Source organism: Camelus bactrianus, chromosome 14 (assembly GCF_048773025.1).
Source record: "Camelus bactrianus isolate YW-2024 breed Bactrian camel chromosome 14, ASM4877302v1, whole genome shotgun sequence".
Taxonomy (NCBI): domain Eukaryota; kingdom Metazoa; phylum Chordata; class Mammalia; order Artiodactyla; family Camelidae; genus Camelus; species Camelus bactrianus.
Window position 1 is genome coordinate 13,234,659 of NC_133552.1, and position 18,769 is coordinate 13,253,427.

At 40.7% G+C, this 18,769-nt stretch overlaps 1 protein-coding gene across 2 annotated transcripts in view; it reads left to right on the forward strand.

The window, feature by feature from the left end:
- Window positions 1-523: 523 nt before the first annotated feature.
- NEK5 (NIMA related kinase 5) overlaps window positions 524-18,769 on the forward strand; it is a 46,123-nt gene continuing 27,877 nt past the window's right edge. For both annotated transcript variants that reach the window (XM_074378112.1, XM_045514079.2), the window contains exons 1-8: window positions 524-609; window positions 2,521-2,659; window positions 7,137-7,233; window positions 11,487-11,584; window positions 13,254-13,337; window positions 13,429-13,499; window positions 14,580-14,666; window positions 18,107-18,161. In XM_074378112.1, the coding sequence (XP_074234213.1) occupies window positions 2,543-2,659; window positions 7,137-7,233; window positions 11,487-11,584; window positions 13,254-13,337; window positions 13,429-13,499; window positions 14,580-14,666; window positions 18,107-18,161 (609 nt within the window). In that variant the 5' untranslated portion in view covers window positions 524-609; window positions 2,521-2,542. The remainder of the gene's footprint in view (window positions 610-2,520; window positions 2,660-7,136; window positions 7,234-11,486; window positions 11,585-13,253; window positions 13,338-13,428; window positions 13,500-14,579; window positions 14,667-18,106; window positions 18,162-18,769) is intronic.

The following is an 18,769-nucleotide window of genomic DNA, read 5'->3' on the forward strand; positions in this document are numbered from 1 at the left end:
CTGGAAATTACATCCTTTCAACTACTTAAACATGTAATGGAGTGTTTCAGACAGCAGCTTGGTGTGCAGTAGGAATGAGGAATGGGTGGGGAGCGATGGCGAGACGGTGAGATGTGTTTGCAGGCCACTGGGCAGCAGCCAGTTTTGTAAGAAGACCCCAAGGGATACCGCCAGCTGTGGCCAAAAGAGGAAGATTCCATCCCAGTCTCCATATCTTGACACTATTTGAGAACTTGCAGAAGAAACTCTTCCTTTCTCATCTAGCTTATTTGTAAAACTTGGAGAGGACTACCTTGCTAGGTTGTTGCAAGGACAGAGATAATGTACGCAAAGCATCCGGTACACGGTGAACAAGAACAGTGCTTGTTCAGTGTCAGAAGAGGAGTCCCGGCCTAAGGCAACGGAGGTGACACGGCCAGGTCTCCAGACTTCCCGGTCCCCGACCCCTCTTCAGGGTGGACTGTGTGGACCGGACCTCTCGCCGCTCATCCAGGCGCCCCGCCCCGCGTTCCCTCGCTCGGCTCCGCCCCTCCCGCCCAGAGGCGCGGCGGCCCGGGAACCCGGATCCACGGGAGACACTGCTCTCGCCCCGTGGAGCCCGCGGAGCAGGTATGCTGCTGGCGGCGCCCTTAGTCTGTGCCCCGAGCTGCCCCCAGGGCTCTGGGGGTGGGTGTGGGGGTGACGGGTGGAGCCCCAGTTCCCCGCCGGGGAAAACGCGGGGGCCAGAGGAGCGGTCTCGGTCCCGGGCCGCGTCGGTGTCCATGGCAACGCGCGGCGCGCCCAGCTCTCCGCCCAGCGCGAGCTTGGCTGCCCACTCGCCGGCGGCCTCACGGAGTGTTCCTAAGGGAGAAGGACTTTTCCCGAAAGCTGGGGACTTCCACCCTGTGGTACCACCTGGGCGGGAGCGTCGCGGCCCCTCAGTTCCCGCGCTGGTGCCTTTGAGTTCGGATTCCGCATCCGCCTGCCCCCAAACCGGGTGCTCCTGTGTCCCCAGCCTTCTCTGGCTGCGGTGCTGGTTCCCAGCCCCATCCTACCTGATCGTCCCCACTTCCTGCACTGACACAAATCACTCAAAAACATAACCTGCCTGCTTAATTTTTAAAAATCAGCATGTAACTGTTTACGCAAAGACCAGGTGGCTGGCGGCTGGCCAAGGGTCTCCTGGCCCAGTGGCTTTCAGAGAGGTAGGAGGTGGTCGGAGGAGAGTGCTGGGCCGCCGGGACCTGCAGAAGACAAATCAGAAACAACCCCACTGGGAATTACTGGCCCGTTTGTTGTTTTTGTTTTGCCAACGGGCTATTGAGGGTGTACCCTCGTTACAAAGTAATAGTAAAGGGGAAGGGACCACACCATTTACTACCCCCAAGGAATTCACCTCGAGAAGCCAGGACTCCGGGCTGAGGGTGACAAACCCAAATCAAAGGAGATTAAGCACCAAAGGGAATTTTAGGCCTTTTAACTGGAGATTCTGACTGGGTAGATCTTGGGTGGGGCCCTTGTACCCCCTGGTCCACACGCCATTCTGCCATTCCGAATCTTAACAGACAAATCGAAACGCCATAGTGCCTCTGTTTACTATAATTTAAATCTGAAGAACTACTTTCATATTATTGAAGTAGCAGGGAGTCACCTGATCGTGACGGCCGCCAACTGATAGGTGGCAGCGTGGCCAGTGGGGGAGTGATTTTCCAAAACGATAAACAGTTCCTAGCAAAGTTCTGACCAAAACAAAGTGCAGTCAAATCTTGATTTACATAGTTGCATTCCTCGAAAACTCAGTGTTATTTAAAACTATGCAAATATACTTTGTATTGAGATGTAAAATAGTTTGGTTGTAGTCACAGATAATTAGAAACCAATTTTTTCCGCACAGAAATGTGTGCGGAGACTCTCTCAGGCTGCATGGCCGCGGGACAGTCCTTTTATTATGCGGGACCATCCCTTCCTTCGCAGAATCTTAGTATCCCAGACCCCAACCGCTTCTAAATTGCGGTGGTGCTTGCCTCTCCATTTCTGCGGAGAACAGGGAAAAAAACAAACAAACAAAAAAAACCTCCGTAAGTTTCCAAAATGTCCTGTAGGGGGCAGTACTTCCCCACTGAGAAAGGCTCGACTGTAAAAACACGTGAGCAAAAAGACGTTCCTGCTTCCTAGAGGTGCCAAGACGAGGGTATTATATTTTTTCATTCTCAGAACAAACTTGCAAAAACAGGTACTGTTATTTCTATTTTAGAAATTAGGAAAGTGAGGTTTTGCGAAGTTAAGTGACTTGCCCAAGATCGCAACTCCATGGTGTATCAAAGCTGAGCTGCAGCCCAAGTCCGACCTCTGATCCCGCTGAGCTCTTGTCTCACTTTTGTTGTTACCTGTGGCCACAAGGAAAATTATTTGACTCAATATTGGCAGGATTCGAAGGCAAGTTTTTGGAAAATGAGTTCTCTTACAATTTGGTGATCAGTTTTCTGACTTTGTTCATGTTTATGAAAAGTGTGCAATAAAATTTCACTGCTGTCATTTCAGAAACCTCCGTGCATTGGAGACCATGGATAAATATGACGTGATTAAGGCTATCGGGGAAGGTGCCTTTGGGAAAGCATACTTAGCCAAAGGAAAATCAGATAGCAAACTCTGTGTTATAAAAGAGATCAGTTTTGCAAAGGTAAAGTTAAGAACTTCAAATTCCTGTTCCTTTACAGCAATATAATTAAGTATGTTAAGATGGCTTTTAAGAATTTAAGTTAAGGAAATACATTTCTTTTTTTTCTTTTACAAACATGAACGAGTTGACTTTTGTTTGTTCAGTCTCCTAAGTCCATTGTCTTAAATAGCAACCAATGGTCTTATTTTTAAAAAAGAAAAGAAAGAAAGACGGCATCACCTTGGCTCCAATGGCTCTGACTCCTGTTTTGCCCTGGGGCGGTGCACTTCCTCCGGCCAGCTTTCTCCTTATTCAGGTCACCTCCACAGGAGGCCTTCCCCAAACTTCCTAGCTAAGATAGCTCCCCAGTGTCAGTCACTGCTTATCACACCCCCGGGTTTATTTTCTTACTAGTGCTGATAATGATCTGGAATTACTCTGTTCACTTATTTCTTGCCTTGTTTATTGTCTGTCTCCTCCAACATGCAGAACAGTGCCTGACCCATAATAGGTGCTCAAAAATATTTATGGAATATTTATGGAATATGAATGGAGAAAAACTGTGTTATTGTTAGTCTAATGGTTTTGGAGAATAACTAAATATGTTTAATTTAAAAGGAATCATTTTTGTTCAGCTCCTTTTGGTCAGTGTTTATGTCACCCCCTCTAGTGGCTTTGTGTTCATTTTAAATATATTGGGACAACAGTGTCCATGATAGGCTAGAATTAACTTTAAGGCAGTTTTCAGGTTGAGAGCCTTCTAGAGGATTTATGAATGAGAGCAGAAAAACTTCCATGCAAAACAGGTGCAAAGTGGATGACTCGAGCTGCACAATGTGAATGTACTTATGCCACTGAGTTGTACACTTAAAAATGGTTAAATGGTATAAACTTTGTTATATATATTTTACCATAATTTTTTTAAATTGGAAAAAAAATAAGAGGACTTCCCAAACCTACATTAAAATTCAGGTGTAGATGATTAGCTTCAGGGCACATGCTTTGTTACCAATATAGGGTCCTTTTCATAGGCGCATGGCAGACTTCTGCTGATGTCCTCTTCTTCTGGTGGCCTGACAGAACCTCTTTCTGTGACATTATTCTGCTCACCCCCTTTTGTTTATCCGACTGCTCTTTCCCCGGCCTCTCTGTCTCCTCTCCTCTCCCTCCAGATATGTCCCCACCCATCTGTCCTTTGCTGACTCTCTTTATAGTGCCACCTGGAAGTTAACTCATTTCAGTCTTTACCACTAAGCGGATCACTCTTAAAATGCTCTCCAGGCCTGCTATCTTCCAGAGCCCTGGTCCTACGTTTCACCTGCCAGCTAGACAGCTTCAAGTACTATCTGTGTGGGTAATCTGTTGCTGTGTAACATATTACCCTGAAAATAGTGGTGTTTATACAATAAACATTTATGCTCTCACAGTTTCTGTGCACTAAGAATTCAGAGCGAGGATCACTGAGGACCGTCTTGGAAGCTAGCTACCACAATTGTACCCCAAACAAAGTAGAAATTTCTCATTTTTCTGGGCAGACCCATGTCACCTGCTGTGTGCTGCTCTGTGTTAATGACATCAGTATTCTTATGCTATCCAGGCTCAAAACCTTGGGGTCATCTGTGAATTCTTTCCTCTCTGCATATCCAACTAATTTGCTAAATATTGTTGACTCTTTTCTCTCCCTTGAATTCATTTCATTCCTTATGCCCCCAACCTTCTCTGGGACAGAAGTCATAAGGGAAAAGATGATTGGATGCATTGTCATCTTTGACTACATAAAAATATAAAACTTCTGTATGACAAAAAAACCATCATAAGTAAATGGCAAGAAAACCGACAGAATGGCAAAAATATTTGCAAGTGTTGACTAAAAGCTGCTGGCCTTTTATAAATCTATAAAAGGAAGCAAATCATAACTGAAGAAGTCATCATACAAAAATTCCAAACTCATTAGTAAACTAAGAAAAGTAAAATAAATCTGTTGATTGATATCACTTTTTGCTTAGACAATTGGAAAGGATAAAAAAGAATATAGAAGTGGGGGAGGCGGGCAGCCTCTTATTCTGATGATAAGAAGGTAAACTGGTATCATCCTGAGGGGAATTTATCAAAATGTATTGAAGCCTTAGAAGGATCCATGCCCTGTTTGTATTATTGACAAGGAATAAGGACCACAATATGTTGCAAAGATAAAAAAAAAAAAACAGGCCACAAAAAGTTGTGTATGTGTACATACATGTGTACTGTTACACACACAACATTAACAGTGGTTGTTGCTGTTGGTGGGATTTTATCATTTCTTTCTGCACTGTCAGAATTTTTAATAGGCAGCACATACTATGTTCTTTAAAATTATGAATTGTATTATTTATATAAGAAGAGAAAGCTATCTTCAATCTTCATCTCGAAAAAGAGAAGGAAAAAAGTACACATCCTAGGACCCAGTAGTTCTACTTTGGGGATTTTATTTCAAGGAAATACCCAGAAATGTACAGACAGAAAACAACTTATGTCCAAGAGTAGGGGATTTGTTAAGAGATTTTTGAAAAACTAAGCAGCTTTTCGAAATCATGTTGTAGTTGCAGTATTGACATGGGAACGACTTTTGCTAACTGAGGAGACATTATTTGTAGAATGATGCAATCTTTGTAAAAGTATATGCACTGTCTTTGTATATAGGTCTGTATGTTCTCACACATATATTCACATGCATGTAAGAAAGACATGCTAGATTGTTATTATCCAGGTGAAGTGTGGGATTATGAGTAATTGTTACCTTGTACTTTCATATCATTTCACTCTTCAAATTAGTTTTGACACCCTTTCTGATTTGTTCCCAAATTCCATTTTCAACCTCCCCTTCACATACTCTTTTTTTTTTCCTCCAAGTACAAATCCTTCACACGCCAGCCTCTGTGCTCGCCCAAGGGGCTCTTTCTTCCAAGCACCAAGATCCCACTTGCTAAGCCCCAGGATAACTTCCAGAACTTTCCCACTCTAAGTAGTCTCTCTTTCTCTGTAAACTCCATAGCTTTTCGTCCATACTGCTGTTATGATGCCAACTGCTTTCTACCTTGATGTGCTTTAGCTGTGTACTTTGTGCCTTCTCCTCCTTAATAAATGGTATGCTCTGTGCATGCAGAATCCATGTCTTATTTGTCTTGCTGTTCCATACAGCACCTAATAATGCTTTGTACCGGTAGCCATTCAATAAATCCTTATTGGGTAAATAATTCAATGGATAGATACTTTCAGGCCTTCTGGCTCTCTTGTTAAGCTGGTACATACTTAGGAACTGTAAAACCATTTAAATCCTAAGTAAAGGAAAAAACTATTTGGGAGGTGAATCCTCTGTAAAAATATATATTAATGCATTTTATAGCATCTCTCCCATTCTTTAGTATAGATAGCAAAAACTTGACTATATATTTCTAATACAGCACTGATTTTTTTTTTTGTCCTTTTACTCATGAAACACCCTTGTCTTCATGCCATAAATAAGTAGAATGTTGTATTAGGCCTTGTTATTGTCGCTTCCTTGTATCTCTTTGTGTTATCAAATTTGCCTAGCAACATCTGTGTCACAGTATTAACATTTATTGCTTCTTTCTTCCTTTCTACTCTAGTGTAGCTTTTCATTACTTCTTATCTAGAGAAATTTACATTTCTTCTCATCTCTCCAGCATCTCTCCACGAAACAAACTCTAGACCCCAGAACTTAAATTGCTTATTTTCTCACAGGTGTCCAAAAACTTTGTATTTTCTCTTATTATCCTACCATTATCAAGCATATTCTTTTATTTCTTGCCTTCAAAATTGTGTTGTCTCTTTTCTTGATTATAAACATTAAAATGTTCATTGTAGAAATTTTGGAAAAAAACTGTAGGGAAAAATAACACTATTTAGAGGAAAATAAAAATTACTTATAACTTCTCTCTTCACCACTATTAACCTTATGGTGAATTTTTCTCCTGGCCATTTTTCATGCATAAATGTACTTTATAAGCTCTTACGATATATTAGAAGATATTAAGTATAAAAGTGTAGCAATCTTAACACAGAACTTCACTGGTCTGATTTATGTGATAAATGACTTTTTTTTTTTTAGATTTCATTTGTTTCCTCTTAGCAGTGATTGGTACTGGAACATTGCATTTTTTGTAAATTCCTTTGCTGCTGAAAAATAAATATTAAAATAACTTTCCTCCAAATGACTAAATAATTGACACAGTACCACCAATCTAGCTGAAATTTTAATACAGCAAAACTTCACCAGAAACACTTGTTTTTCTTGTTTGTGATTGTCACTGACAACCGTTGACCAGGTATGACACTGTGCTAATTCTAGAAATACCATTTCCTGCTGTTGAATGATCAATTTCGGAAGTACATTAAAAGCCAGTGAAATCCTGGAGAATTTTAGATGACAATGAGCAGAAAGCACATTCTTGAAAGCAACTTATCTGTACAGACTACTCTGTCTCTTTCTATATTTTAGATGCCCATCCAAGAAAAAGAAGCTTCCAAGAAAGAAGTCATTCTTCTGGCAAAGATGAAACATCCCAACATTGTAACCTTCTTCAGTTCCTTTCAAGGTTTGACTTTCTAATATTCTTAAAGTATTTTAATAAAATGTAGGCATGTAGACTTTTATAAAAGGTGTGTTCCTGAGAACTGCATCTAAATTAATTTTTGTAAATGGACTCATTTTCCTGTTTACTTAGTTGTAATTTGAGACATCATCTTTATTTCTTCTCCCGTGAATTTTTGTAGATAGCTTTCCTAAATTTTCTTAAGTTTTCCCACCTCGCTTTAATTCTCACTCCCTCAAATAGTTAATGATGGATGGATTACAGCCCCTACATTTCAGTGGCCTGCAACAATACCATCTATTTCTCACTCATATTACGTTGGCTGTGGGTGGGCAGGGTCTTTAAGTCTAGGGTCCAGGCTGAAGGAGCAGCTCAGATATGGAACACGCTGTTCTCCTGAGCGAGAGAAAAGAGCAGAACACAGAGCCCATCACACCCCCACTCTCAGGGCCCGGCTAGGATGGGGCATGTTTCTTATGTGCTCACATTCCTGGTGCAAAGCAGCCAGGCAGTCAGCCCTGAGAATGAGGTGATGGTGGGGGAGGGTACGCTCTGCCTCTGGGTGTCCTTGCAAGTCCCAGAGCAGCGGGTGGGGCTGTACAGTCCTCTCACAGAGATGCTGCAGATGGCCAGCAAACGGCCAGGAAAGAGGGGAAGAACTTAAAGGAAGCTGTTCCCTTCCTCTGTACATCTCTTCTGCCTCCACTCATCACTCAACTCCAAAGATAAGGAAAAAAAACCATGAAAGGAGCAGTGGTCAGAGACCATCCACTCACTTAACAAATATCTATATCGAGTGCTTACTATATGCATTGTTCTAGGTGCCAGGAATAGAGCAGGGGACAAATCAGGCAGAAGCTCCTGTCCTTGTGGTGCTTACCTTGTAGTGGGAAGGGACAGACAGTGACACGTAAGCACGTCAGGTGTTGATCAGGCTGTGTCAGGGCTGCAGATGCCCTCCCTTCTCCGTGGAGCAGCCCCACCGCAGCACCCAGCAGCCAGGGTGCTTGAATTCACAGGTCGAAAGTAGTTAATGGAGCAGGAATTTTCATCAGGGGTGTTAAAAATCAGTAAATTTTAAGGGCTATTTTTTGAGCTTTTACACCATGCAGGGCACGGTGTTTCTTACAGATTAAACCTGGGTACTTTGAAAGAGCTCTCAGAACACTTTCGAGGTCTTCCTGAGAGTACATGCGAGCAGGGAACGGAGCTGTATTGAGCAACATTTGAGGGCAGTCACTGAGTAACGTGCCTTCCACTGCTGTTCATTGATTCCTTTTTTTTCCAGGGGTGGGGCAGGTAATTAAGTTTATTTGTTTACTTTTGATGGAAGTACTGGGGACTGAACTCAGGACCTTGTGCATGCTAGGCACGCATTTTACCACCAAGCTATACCCACTCTCTCATTGGGTCCTAACAACAACGCCATAAACATCCTTTTCCTCCTTCTGTGGGTTATTATTATAACTCCCTCCACCTGGTATGTCCTGCTCATTGTCTGGCCTTCTCTGAGATCACAATTCAAATTCCAGCCCCCCTTTACTGATCTTATACAGCACTTCTGTACTGTGTGTGTCTATTTACATACAAAATTAAGAATTGGTCTAATATTTGTCTCCCTTTAAGACGGTAAAGTTAACGAATTTTTTTGCTCACCACTTGCTCCTTGGCGTCTAGCATACAGGTGTTTGCTGAGTGAGTGCCTGGACCGGGCTGTTTAGCAGAGTGGAGTTTGTCTGTACAACATGCAAAATGGATATTTGAGAATGATTTACGCTGGATACTGTTATAAAATTAGAGGTCATTTTTTTTTTTACAGTATAAATAATCTCCCCTGAGTTTTTTTTATATTTAAGCTTAAATTTATGGCAGCCTTTTTTGTTTTTTTAAGTAGAGCACCTCTGTGTTTAGGAAAACTAGAGCTCTTGTGATGCCTTCGAGTTCGCCTGGCAGATTGTTGGGACTGGAAACAGCAAGCTTATCTGAAAGTCTCAGCCATCCTTGGAATTCCTGACTGTCAGGGAGTGTGGGTAGAGCCCTTGTTTACCCTCAAACAGTTTATCTCTGAACAAAAGAACTACAGCTCTAGTTCATTAAATGTCTGTTTTGCCTCCGTGGAATTTGGGGGGACACAGAATTAGCGCTAACATGAAGCTCTGAGAGCTGCTTTGGCCAAGAATCATAAAGTCCTTTGTCTCTGGCCCGGGGGTCTCCTGTCCTCTGCCAGCATCCGTGTGATAGTCACAGGCTGGTGAGAGGGGTGGCATCTCACACCTGTGGCAGAACCTGCTAGAAGCCACTGTGGGGGGAGTGCAGTGAGAAGGGTGGACAGCAGAAAGTATTTTTACTCTTTATGCTGATTCTGTGTCCCTCCTAGATTCTTGGCGCTAAAATGCTTTTATTTTTATGTAATGATGGTGATAGTGGTGATCTCTCATTTCATCCAATCTAGAGGCCATTGGTTGTAAGAAACATTATGTGCTAATTAAAAGGAAAAATACTGCCCATTAGACTATATGGCACAATGCTTTCTTATCACGGTTTTTATCTCATGTGCATTAAGAGCTCTTTTAGACTTGTTTAAACACGGAGTTTTACTTTTATTACTCTTGTGCATGCATAGAAAGGAAATATGAGCAAATTAAATTGGTTAAGATATTCTAACAATTAATGAGGCAGTGATGATGTCAAGACTACTGGACCCACAGCCACTGATTAGAAAATGCCAATGTCTGTTAAGACGCTATCTTGATGTTTAAAAAGTCCATTTTAGAATGAATGAATTATAGTAATTGTTCTTTCAATGTTGGAATTTGGCCAAAAAAAAAAAAAGTGCCCTCCAACAGTTCTGAAATGTCAGTGACCCATGAGCTTTGTAGTTCTAGAAACTCCTGCCCTATAGGAAGCCATGCACTTTCTTTTGGAATGTCCTTTTCCTCCTTTCTTAGTTTTACAATAATTATGCATGTTCAAGACTAAAGACCCCATCCCCAGACCTACAGTGATCTCTCTCACCTCTGCTCTGAGCACTTCCGGAGTCTTCCCGGCCGTATCACTTGTGTGGCATTTGTAATATGCTGTGTTGTGATGTTAGTGTGTATTCTTTATTTCCCTCAATGAGACTGGAAGCTCCATGAGGGTAAGAATTGCTTCTTATACCTTCCCCTCCCCAACCCCAGTACTTAATTTTTTTTAAACACTTGGAAAATTTGAGAGCATAACTGACTTTTCCAGACATTTCTAACCCTATTCAATATAAAAATTAACAATGACTAGTGGGGGAAAAAATGTGTATTTAGAGCCAAATGATGCTCATTGACCTGAATAGTTCCTTCAGGATGGTCTAGCCATGATTAATCCTGAATCAGTCAATTAATTTCTTCCACTGAAAGCCAGTGTGAGGCTGAGTGAGTTGAGGTTGGTGGAAAGGAAGCTACTTACTTCTAGTGAGTCCTGCACAGCATTCAGTGTAGTTTTTGTAGAAACAATCACATCTTTTCCCATTCATCTTTCATCAGTTTATATAATAATTACAGTGACACGTATGATTGGCATAAACTGGTTTGGGAATGAGCACAGTGATCTTGGTGGGAATCAGTGGGAGCAGAGGTGCCTGGGCACACAAGAGTCCAGGAGCCACCAGTGGGAACGTTGAGCAGGCAGCAGCCAGAGTGCCCATCAGTCTGGTAAGTAGGTCAGGCGGAGGTCAGTTAGAAGGGTGCCTACTCTACTCAACAACATGGTTGAATAAGTGCCAGATAAATAAAAGTTTACACCCAAGTTCAAGGGTCTATTCATCTTTCCTGAGGTGCTGAAAAAAGACTCACAGCTGCTGTTTTACAGCAGATTTCTAATCTCTTGCAAGAATGTCTTAATAATAATTGCTCACATTGACTGAACTCTCATTACGTGCAGGTTATTGTTCTAAGTATGTGACATGGATTAACTCATTTAAAGGATTAAATGAGGAAAGATACAACAAACCCAAGAGAAGTTTCTATATTATTATCTCCATCTTACAGATGAGATCATGGGGCCCAGGGAAATTAAAATAACTTGCCCTGAGTCACAGAGCTAAGAAATTTAAGTGGTGACGTGGGATGAGAGCGCAGTCCACCTTGATTCTGCAGCCAGAGCCTTTAACTACTCCAGACCGCATTGTTCCATTATATTCTCCGCCTTCTAGAACTTGAAAGGAAAATAATTAGTAAATATTTGAAACCCTTCCAGCATCCAAATGATGCCTTTTCTTCCAGAAGACAATAGGCTCTTTATTGTGATGGAGTATTGTGATGGAGGGGATCTCATGAAAAGGATCAAGAGACAACGGGGAGTGTTGTTTCGTGAAGATCAGGTAAAAACTTTTAATTTGCCTTTCAGTGTATATGGGGGGATTAAATTTATAATGTGATAAGTAATAAACTATGTTTATATGAAACATGATTTCTGAATGAGAATTTCAAACCATAAAATAGTGGATCAATATCCTTGATAGATTTTAAGTCCAGAACATATTTGCAGTTGAACTTAAATCTCTTTTTGAGAGTGAACTTTGACAAAAGATAGCATCTTATTTTTGGACAATCTCATCTAGGATGCCGCTGAGATAAAGCGTCATCTAAACAGAAGTGAACGTGGACGTTCCTTCGCCATTTTAAATGGGACATATTTGTAGCTTCACTCATCATCCTTTTACCATTTGGTTTGGTGCTTTTGTTCTGAAACAGCTCTCCCAATCTGTCAGGGAGGATAGATGCTCTTCTTAGCAATGGCTTTTTGGTTTCATTGGTTATTAAGAGAGAGGAGAGAAAAGGTGAAGAACAGTGGCCTCAGTTCCCATTTTCTCTTTGCACAAACAATTTTCTTCCATACTCTGAGCTTCCTTGATACTATCTTGGGAGTTGTACTCATGGAGACAGGTGTGTGTGTGCGGAGAAGAATCTGACGCAGGGCCTGTGTGGTAGGTGGGAAAGACCACCAACTCAAGCTGCGCCCAGGATGGCCCACGATCTTTCTCTAGGCCATCTGTTTCTTTGTTCTCTTTTAGCATTTAAGAGCATCAGGCCCAAATAATTCCCTCCTAGAGTTAAAATTGAATATTGCAAATGCATGAATGAGTAAAGAATGAATATTTCTAACCTCTGTAAGTTTAATCAAGCATTCTTCCTATGCTCATTTACATTATCCATTAAATTCCATATTTGTAGAAACCCTCCTTTCTTTCTATCTATGTATTATTTTGCCACATTTAATAAAAATACTTTTCTCTACACAGTTTTGAATTACATTTTCCTTTGTTGGGAAAGAAGTAAAATTACAACTGAATCTTGGTATCTGGAATATAGCTTTCTTTTCTTGTTGTTTTCCTCTTTCTGTGTCATTCAGCAGACAAAGAACGATGATAGTTTAGATTAGTTTAAATAAATCTCTATAGGTGTAGAGCACATTTTAATAAAGAGGCTCATGGCCAGCCAAGATAAAATAAAGCCATAGCTGAGAAATAAAATTAAGCTTTAAAAAGTTTAAAAGTAAAATATTTCTTAGTTTTATATTATCTACATGTATATTGATATTGCATTAAAAATTTTAATAACCTCACGGATTCTCCACGTCTTCCTCTTTCTTTCTTTGCCCTCCGCCCCCTCCTTCCACTGAAGAGGAGGAAGCAGCGGCACCGGAGTTATCAGGGAACAGAGCTGCTGGTCTGCTCTCCTGACTCTGTCAGCAACCCAGTGTTAAGAAAAAAATGAAAATCTGGAACTCCTTCCCTCTCTTTCTTGCTTCTGTTTACCTTTTTCTGTATTGGCATTCCCTCTGATACCAACTCATTTGGACTGCTTTTTACACCTCCATTTTTCTAGCTGTAAAAAGAAAATAGTATGATAAGATGGTACCTCTGTTAGCTTCATTCATATAAGTACACACGCATAAATAGACTATTTCTCTCTTCTTGCATGTTATCAGGATGACGTTTGAGTGATCACCAGCCTACTCACTAGTTTTGTTTTATGTTCCCTCTGCAGATTCTGAGTTGGTTTGTACAGATTTCTCTAGGATTAAAACATATTCATGACAGAAAGATCTTACACAGGGACATAAAAGCCCAGGTAACAGTTCAGCTCAGAGAAGAGCAAGACAGAACCGATCTTTGGTTTTCTTGAAATACCTCCAACAACGTAGCATTTTCTCCATTTATAGAACATTTTTCTTAGCAAGAATGGAATGGTTGCAAAGCTTGGGGACTTTGGTATAGCAAGAGTTCTAAACAAGTAAGTACTTTTTAAAATCATTTTTCTTTCTGTTCGTAATAGCCAATACATGTATTTTTAGATTTCATGAATTAAGATGACATTAAAAAGCTTAGTTTCCAAATAATTTTAGATAACTCTTTATATAAGTTAATTAAATCATTCAATTGATACTTTGAGATTAAAATTCTCAAGATAAACCTCGGCATAGTAGAAGGATGGTGGCAATGTTGTATAGTGTAATGTAAGCTAATCAAATGAGATGTGACTTAAATAGACATAAAACTAGTGAGCATTTTGTGAAACAGGTAAATTCATACATGCTGGGGGAAGTATACTGATGCAACTGTTTTGGAAGGCAAATTGGTGAAATCAACATCAAGAGATTTTTAAATGTTCTCTTTTTGGGAATTTATTCCAAGGGAATAACTTGAAATTTGGAGTAATTTAAATGCCTAATAATTGGGAAATGGTTAAATTTTATAAAACTTGGTACAGCCATGTACCTGAATATTATACAGCCACTAACATTTATGACTTTGAAGACTTCTTGATAACGTGAGAACAAACTTTGTTATATTCAGTTAAAAAAAAGGAATTCTGAATTCCAAATACACTATGATCACAGCTATGTGAAAAATATCTATGGAAAAAGACCAGAAGGAAATATATCAGAATGTTAATACTAGTTGTTTTGGAGTGATAAGATTTTGGGTAATTTTTTTCTTCTTTATTCACATTTGGTTTTTTCCAAATTTTAAATCATGAGATTACAGTACTTTGATAATTGAAAAGAGGGAATTTTTTTTTACATGTGAGAATTATGCAATATAACAATTGTATCTCTTCATGGAATCTTTAAGCCATAATTTTTTTTAACATGTAAACGTTGGAGAAGTGAATTATAAGCTTAAAAATCAACTAATTTCACTACTCTGTTATTAATATGCAATATGTTTTGCTTTATTTTAGTATGTGTATGCATCAAATTTTGTGTTATCCATTTTTACACTTTTTTCTTGTATGTATATCTATGTCTTAAGCCTTTTCTTACTTCAATAATAAACTATGTTATTTTATTATTTAATATAATTTTGCTAGTACCATGGAACTTGCTAGAACTTGTGTTGGAACACCTTACTACCTGTCTCCAGAGATCTGTCAGAATAAACCCTACAACAATAAAACGTGAGTTGCTGACTATTGGTTTGAAAGTCTTAGGAAAATCTGATGGTTTCCTTCTCATGGTACTTTTATAATTTCATTTTCTTCACATATGAAATGAGGATCCCAGTGACTGGCTCTGACTACCTCAGCATTCCCTGAAGCTTTCTGAACTTATTTAGGAAAAGACATTTCTCTTGATTTAAAGATACAAGTGATAGAAAGAATAACATTGAAAATTGCAGTCACTGTGATGTCCATCTTTATGTTTGATTCTTATACTCTCTAGCACTGTTTAGTCTATTACAGGAAAGTCTTGTAGATGATGGGTCAGGTAGAAGGTGGTGAGGTCTGGTGATGGAGCACTGGATTGGGCGCCAGGGATCCTAGTCTTGGCTCAGTCACCAGCTTGACCAAGTCAGTCGATCTTTGTGGGCCTCAGTTCCCCTATCTGTGTTGCAGGAAAATGGAACAAGAGAGGATATGTGAGTCCCTGGGACGCACCCCGCCAAGTGAGGGTCCTTTGCTTTGCGCAGGAAAGAATTCAAGAGCAAACCATAGTGAAGAGAATGTAGATTTTTTTCAGGCAGAGATATACTCCATAGACAGAATGTGGTCAGTCTCAGGAGGGTGAGTGGCCCCGGGACAGGGGGTCATCTGGGAAAGTAAGAGTGACAGGAGATACACATTCCACAGGCAGAATACGGGCCATCTCAAAAGGCGAGAGGCCCCACGGTGTGTGTGGGGGGTTCTTTTTTATGGGCTCAATAATTTCATATGCTAACAAACTAGATTATTCCAACTATTTGGGGGAAAGAGGTGGGGATTTCCAGGAATTGGGCCATCACCACTTTTTTGCCTTTTATGGCCAGCCTCGGAACTATATGGTGCCTGTGGGTGTGTCATTTAGCATGCTAACACACTCAGTGAGCTATAAGGAGGCTCAAGATCCATTGGAAGTCAAATCCTCCACTGGTTCTAACCAGTTTATGACCCATCCTGGATTGCTGGGTCATTGTTTTCATGGTTGTGCCCTGCTCCCTCTCTCCTGTCTCACCTGTAACAAAGAGGGTGTTGGCTGGATAATGTCAAGACATCTCCCAGCTTTAAAAATCTTTTTTTTTGTATGTAGTACCAGAGCCTGCTGTTGAGGACTAATGTTAATATACGCAGTGATAAAAAGTGAGGAAGAGGTCGTTCTTACTTCTAGGGAAGGAAAAGGAAAACATTTCACTTTTCAAAGTTGGCTGCTGGTTGAACCTGTTGGCCTTGCAGGAAAACAATTCCTCTGGGCATTAATTGTCTGTCTGTTTAGGAAAATACCTAAGGGATATTTGACTGTTTGACTTTGAAAGAGGTAAATGGAAGGCAAAGCCCTAAAAAAAAAAAAAGTAGTAAATATTTCTCCACATAATAAAAGAACAGGCATTTTGGGAGCTATCCTCTGACGTCTAGAAGGGGTTTGGCCTGAAGCTGAGCAGGAACACAGGTAGTGTAGCCTGAGTGGAGGGGCAGGTGCCCAGAGCAGAGCTTTGGGCTGCAGAGATCCCGAGGTTGAGGTCGGCAGCATTGTTTTGTCTCTTTGTACTGCTTTTTAAGAATTTGAGTCAACATTCAAATATGCTGATTTGGTGTTTCTGATCACTGGAAGCGCCTCGCAGTAATTGTTACCAAACCAGGTTCCTCTGACCTGCGCACAGCAAGCCCAGCGCTGAGACACCGAGGTTTGCAACAGAGGAGTTTACTCATAAAGCAGCCAAACGAGGAGACTGGAGAACAAGTCTCACATCAGCCTTCCTGAAGGCAAGGGGCTTGAGATATTTATGGGATGAAGAAGCAGAGTGGTCTCAGGCATGGGAAGGGGACTGGAGGTAGGGAAGAGGTGAGAAAATCTGAGTCATGCTTCTGTATGGAATGTATGGTCAAAAATGGAGGTGTTTAGCGTGACCCGAGGGTTGAGCTTTTGGCCCTCTGAGGTCAAAAGGTCCTTCATTGAACAGTTCCACAGGCCCAGTTTTAGGGTCAGTGTCCCAGCAAGTCTTAGCTGGCTTGAACTGGGCGAGAGCTGACTCCAAGTTCCTGAAAAGCAACTTAAACCCTCCTTACATAGCAGCTCACCCATCAGAGGTGTTATCTGTGGGGTGGTTAAGGAGTCTTGTGATATATTACCTAGCCTTGGACGGTATGCGACTAAGGACAGAGGAGAAAGAAAAGAAGAGAAAAATAACTAAAACGAGCTTAATCCGTGAAGGCAGTTTGCAAACGGAGGGGCTTTAACAAGCTGCCCCCTTATCTACTGTTATATAAAACAGACTTAAGAATTTCTGCTGGTCACCAGCTTCTGTGAACCCACGTGGGGCACGGCTTCATAATCAGCTGGGTAGCGATGCCCCCTTCAGACGGGGTTCACCACAGTCCTCACCACACCCAGGGTGGTGTAAGACATGCAGATTCCTCCTCCCCCCCAACCCCCCGCGGCTTCATTCCCTGCCGGACCCCTGTAGCATCTGAGTTCACCACACTGGCTCCAGGGGGCGCTCTGGGACAGGGGAGGAGTTTGGACCCAGAGAAGACCGGTAAAGACAAAACCCAGTGTAAATTCCGTGTGGTGGTGAGACGTGTCCATTAGTTTCTAGACCCTCTAGAAAAACTCTAGAAACCAGGTGGAAGTAGTTTGCTACCTAGTCTGTAATCACCCTTTATTGTACTTAGACATTTAGTATGTTTGCTTCTCCCGCACACAGACTCAAAGGAAGCGTTTGTGCTACAGACACGGCTGAGTAGGGAAGCTGTTTGCTCCACCTTACTGAATCGCTCTTGTTTGACTCTTTGACCACCTTCTTACCTCCTTAACTTCTCATTAGGTTTTCTTTGGGCTTTTGGATTTAATTGTGCTTTTTGTTCTCTAAGGTAATTTCTTATTAAACCAATCACACATAAATACTAAGTACTAAGTACCAATTACCAAAGAGCAAGTCACTAGTCATATATCATAAGCACATTTATTTCAAGTTCGTTGAGTACCAGATACGTGTTCATCATTTAAGCTAACTTTTGGTTCTGTCAATAGCCTTGAATAGAATATACTTTTCTAAATCAATAAAATTTTACCGTTTGAATGAAAACAAATCCATGTTTGAGTTCTGCCACCCTCCTCCAAATTGCTCAGAATTCCATCCATGCACACATTTTGTCTGAGCACATGACATTGAAGTATTAAACCATCAGATGGTAGCAAGGCTCGTGTCCCTGACTCTGCTAGGAATCTGACAGACTACAAATTGTTTTCATTTTACCTTTAATCTTAGTAAGAATAAGAATTGATAACGTATCTGAAAGCATTTGTAAAAACTAGTCACCTATATGAAATTGTAAAGATACACGAGTATAAGGCACCATAAGGATAGAGTTTTCAGTTGAGAATTATCACTATTTCTTGGCGTGTAAATTCTTGTCTTCCCCAGGGATATCTGGTCTCTTGGCTGTGTCTTATATGAGCTCTGCACACTCAGACATCCTGTAAGTATATTAATCACCAGATTAATCTTGAATTACTGAAACTGTATAAATGAAATTAACCTCTGAGAGGACAAGGTTAATACTAGTTTTATTAGATTGTTAAAAATTATGTGGACAAGCTATTAAGAAGACTGATAGGTCTATATATACTGACATGAAAAGATGTCCAAGCTGTGTTATAAAGTACAAAATCCAAGTTGGAGAATAGTACATGTAGCATATTTCCATTAAAAATAAATTGTATGTGAATATATAGAATCAGCAAAGGGAAAGGATGCATGGGAAATCCAGGCACAAGCTCCCAGGAACCTCTGCCAGAAGAGTAACATCGGATGCACTGATTCTCCAGCAATAAGTTGTGACAATACGTGTGAAATATTATTTAGCAGAGAAGTTCATTAGAGACCCAGTGCCCTGGGTTCTTATTGGTGACTGGTCATTATGATCTGTACTCTGTAAAATAAACATTGTTTTTAAACAATCTAGAAGGAAATGTACTTCTGAGTGGTACAATTTTACATTTCCCTGACTATTTATAATTACTACTTATAATTTCCTATACCTTCCAGTTTTCTATAATGAGTAAATATTTTGATAAGAAAAATTAA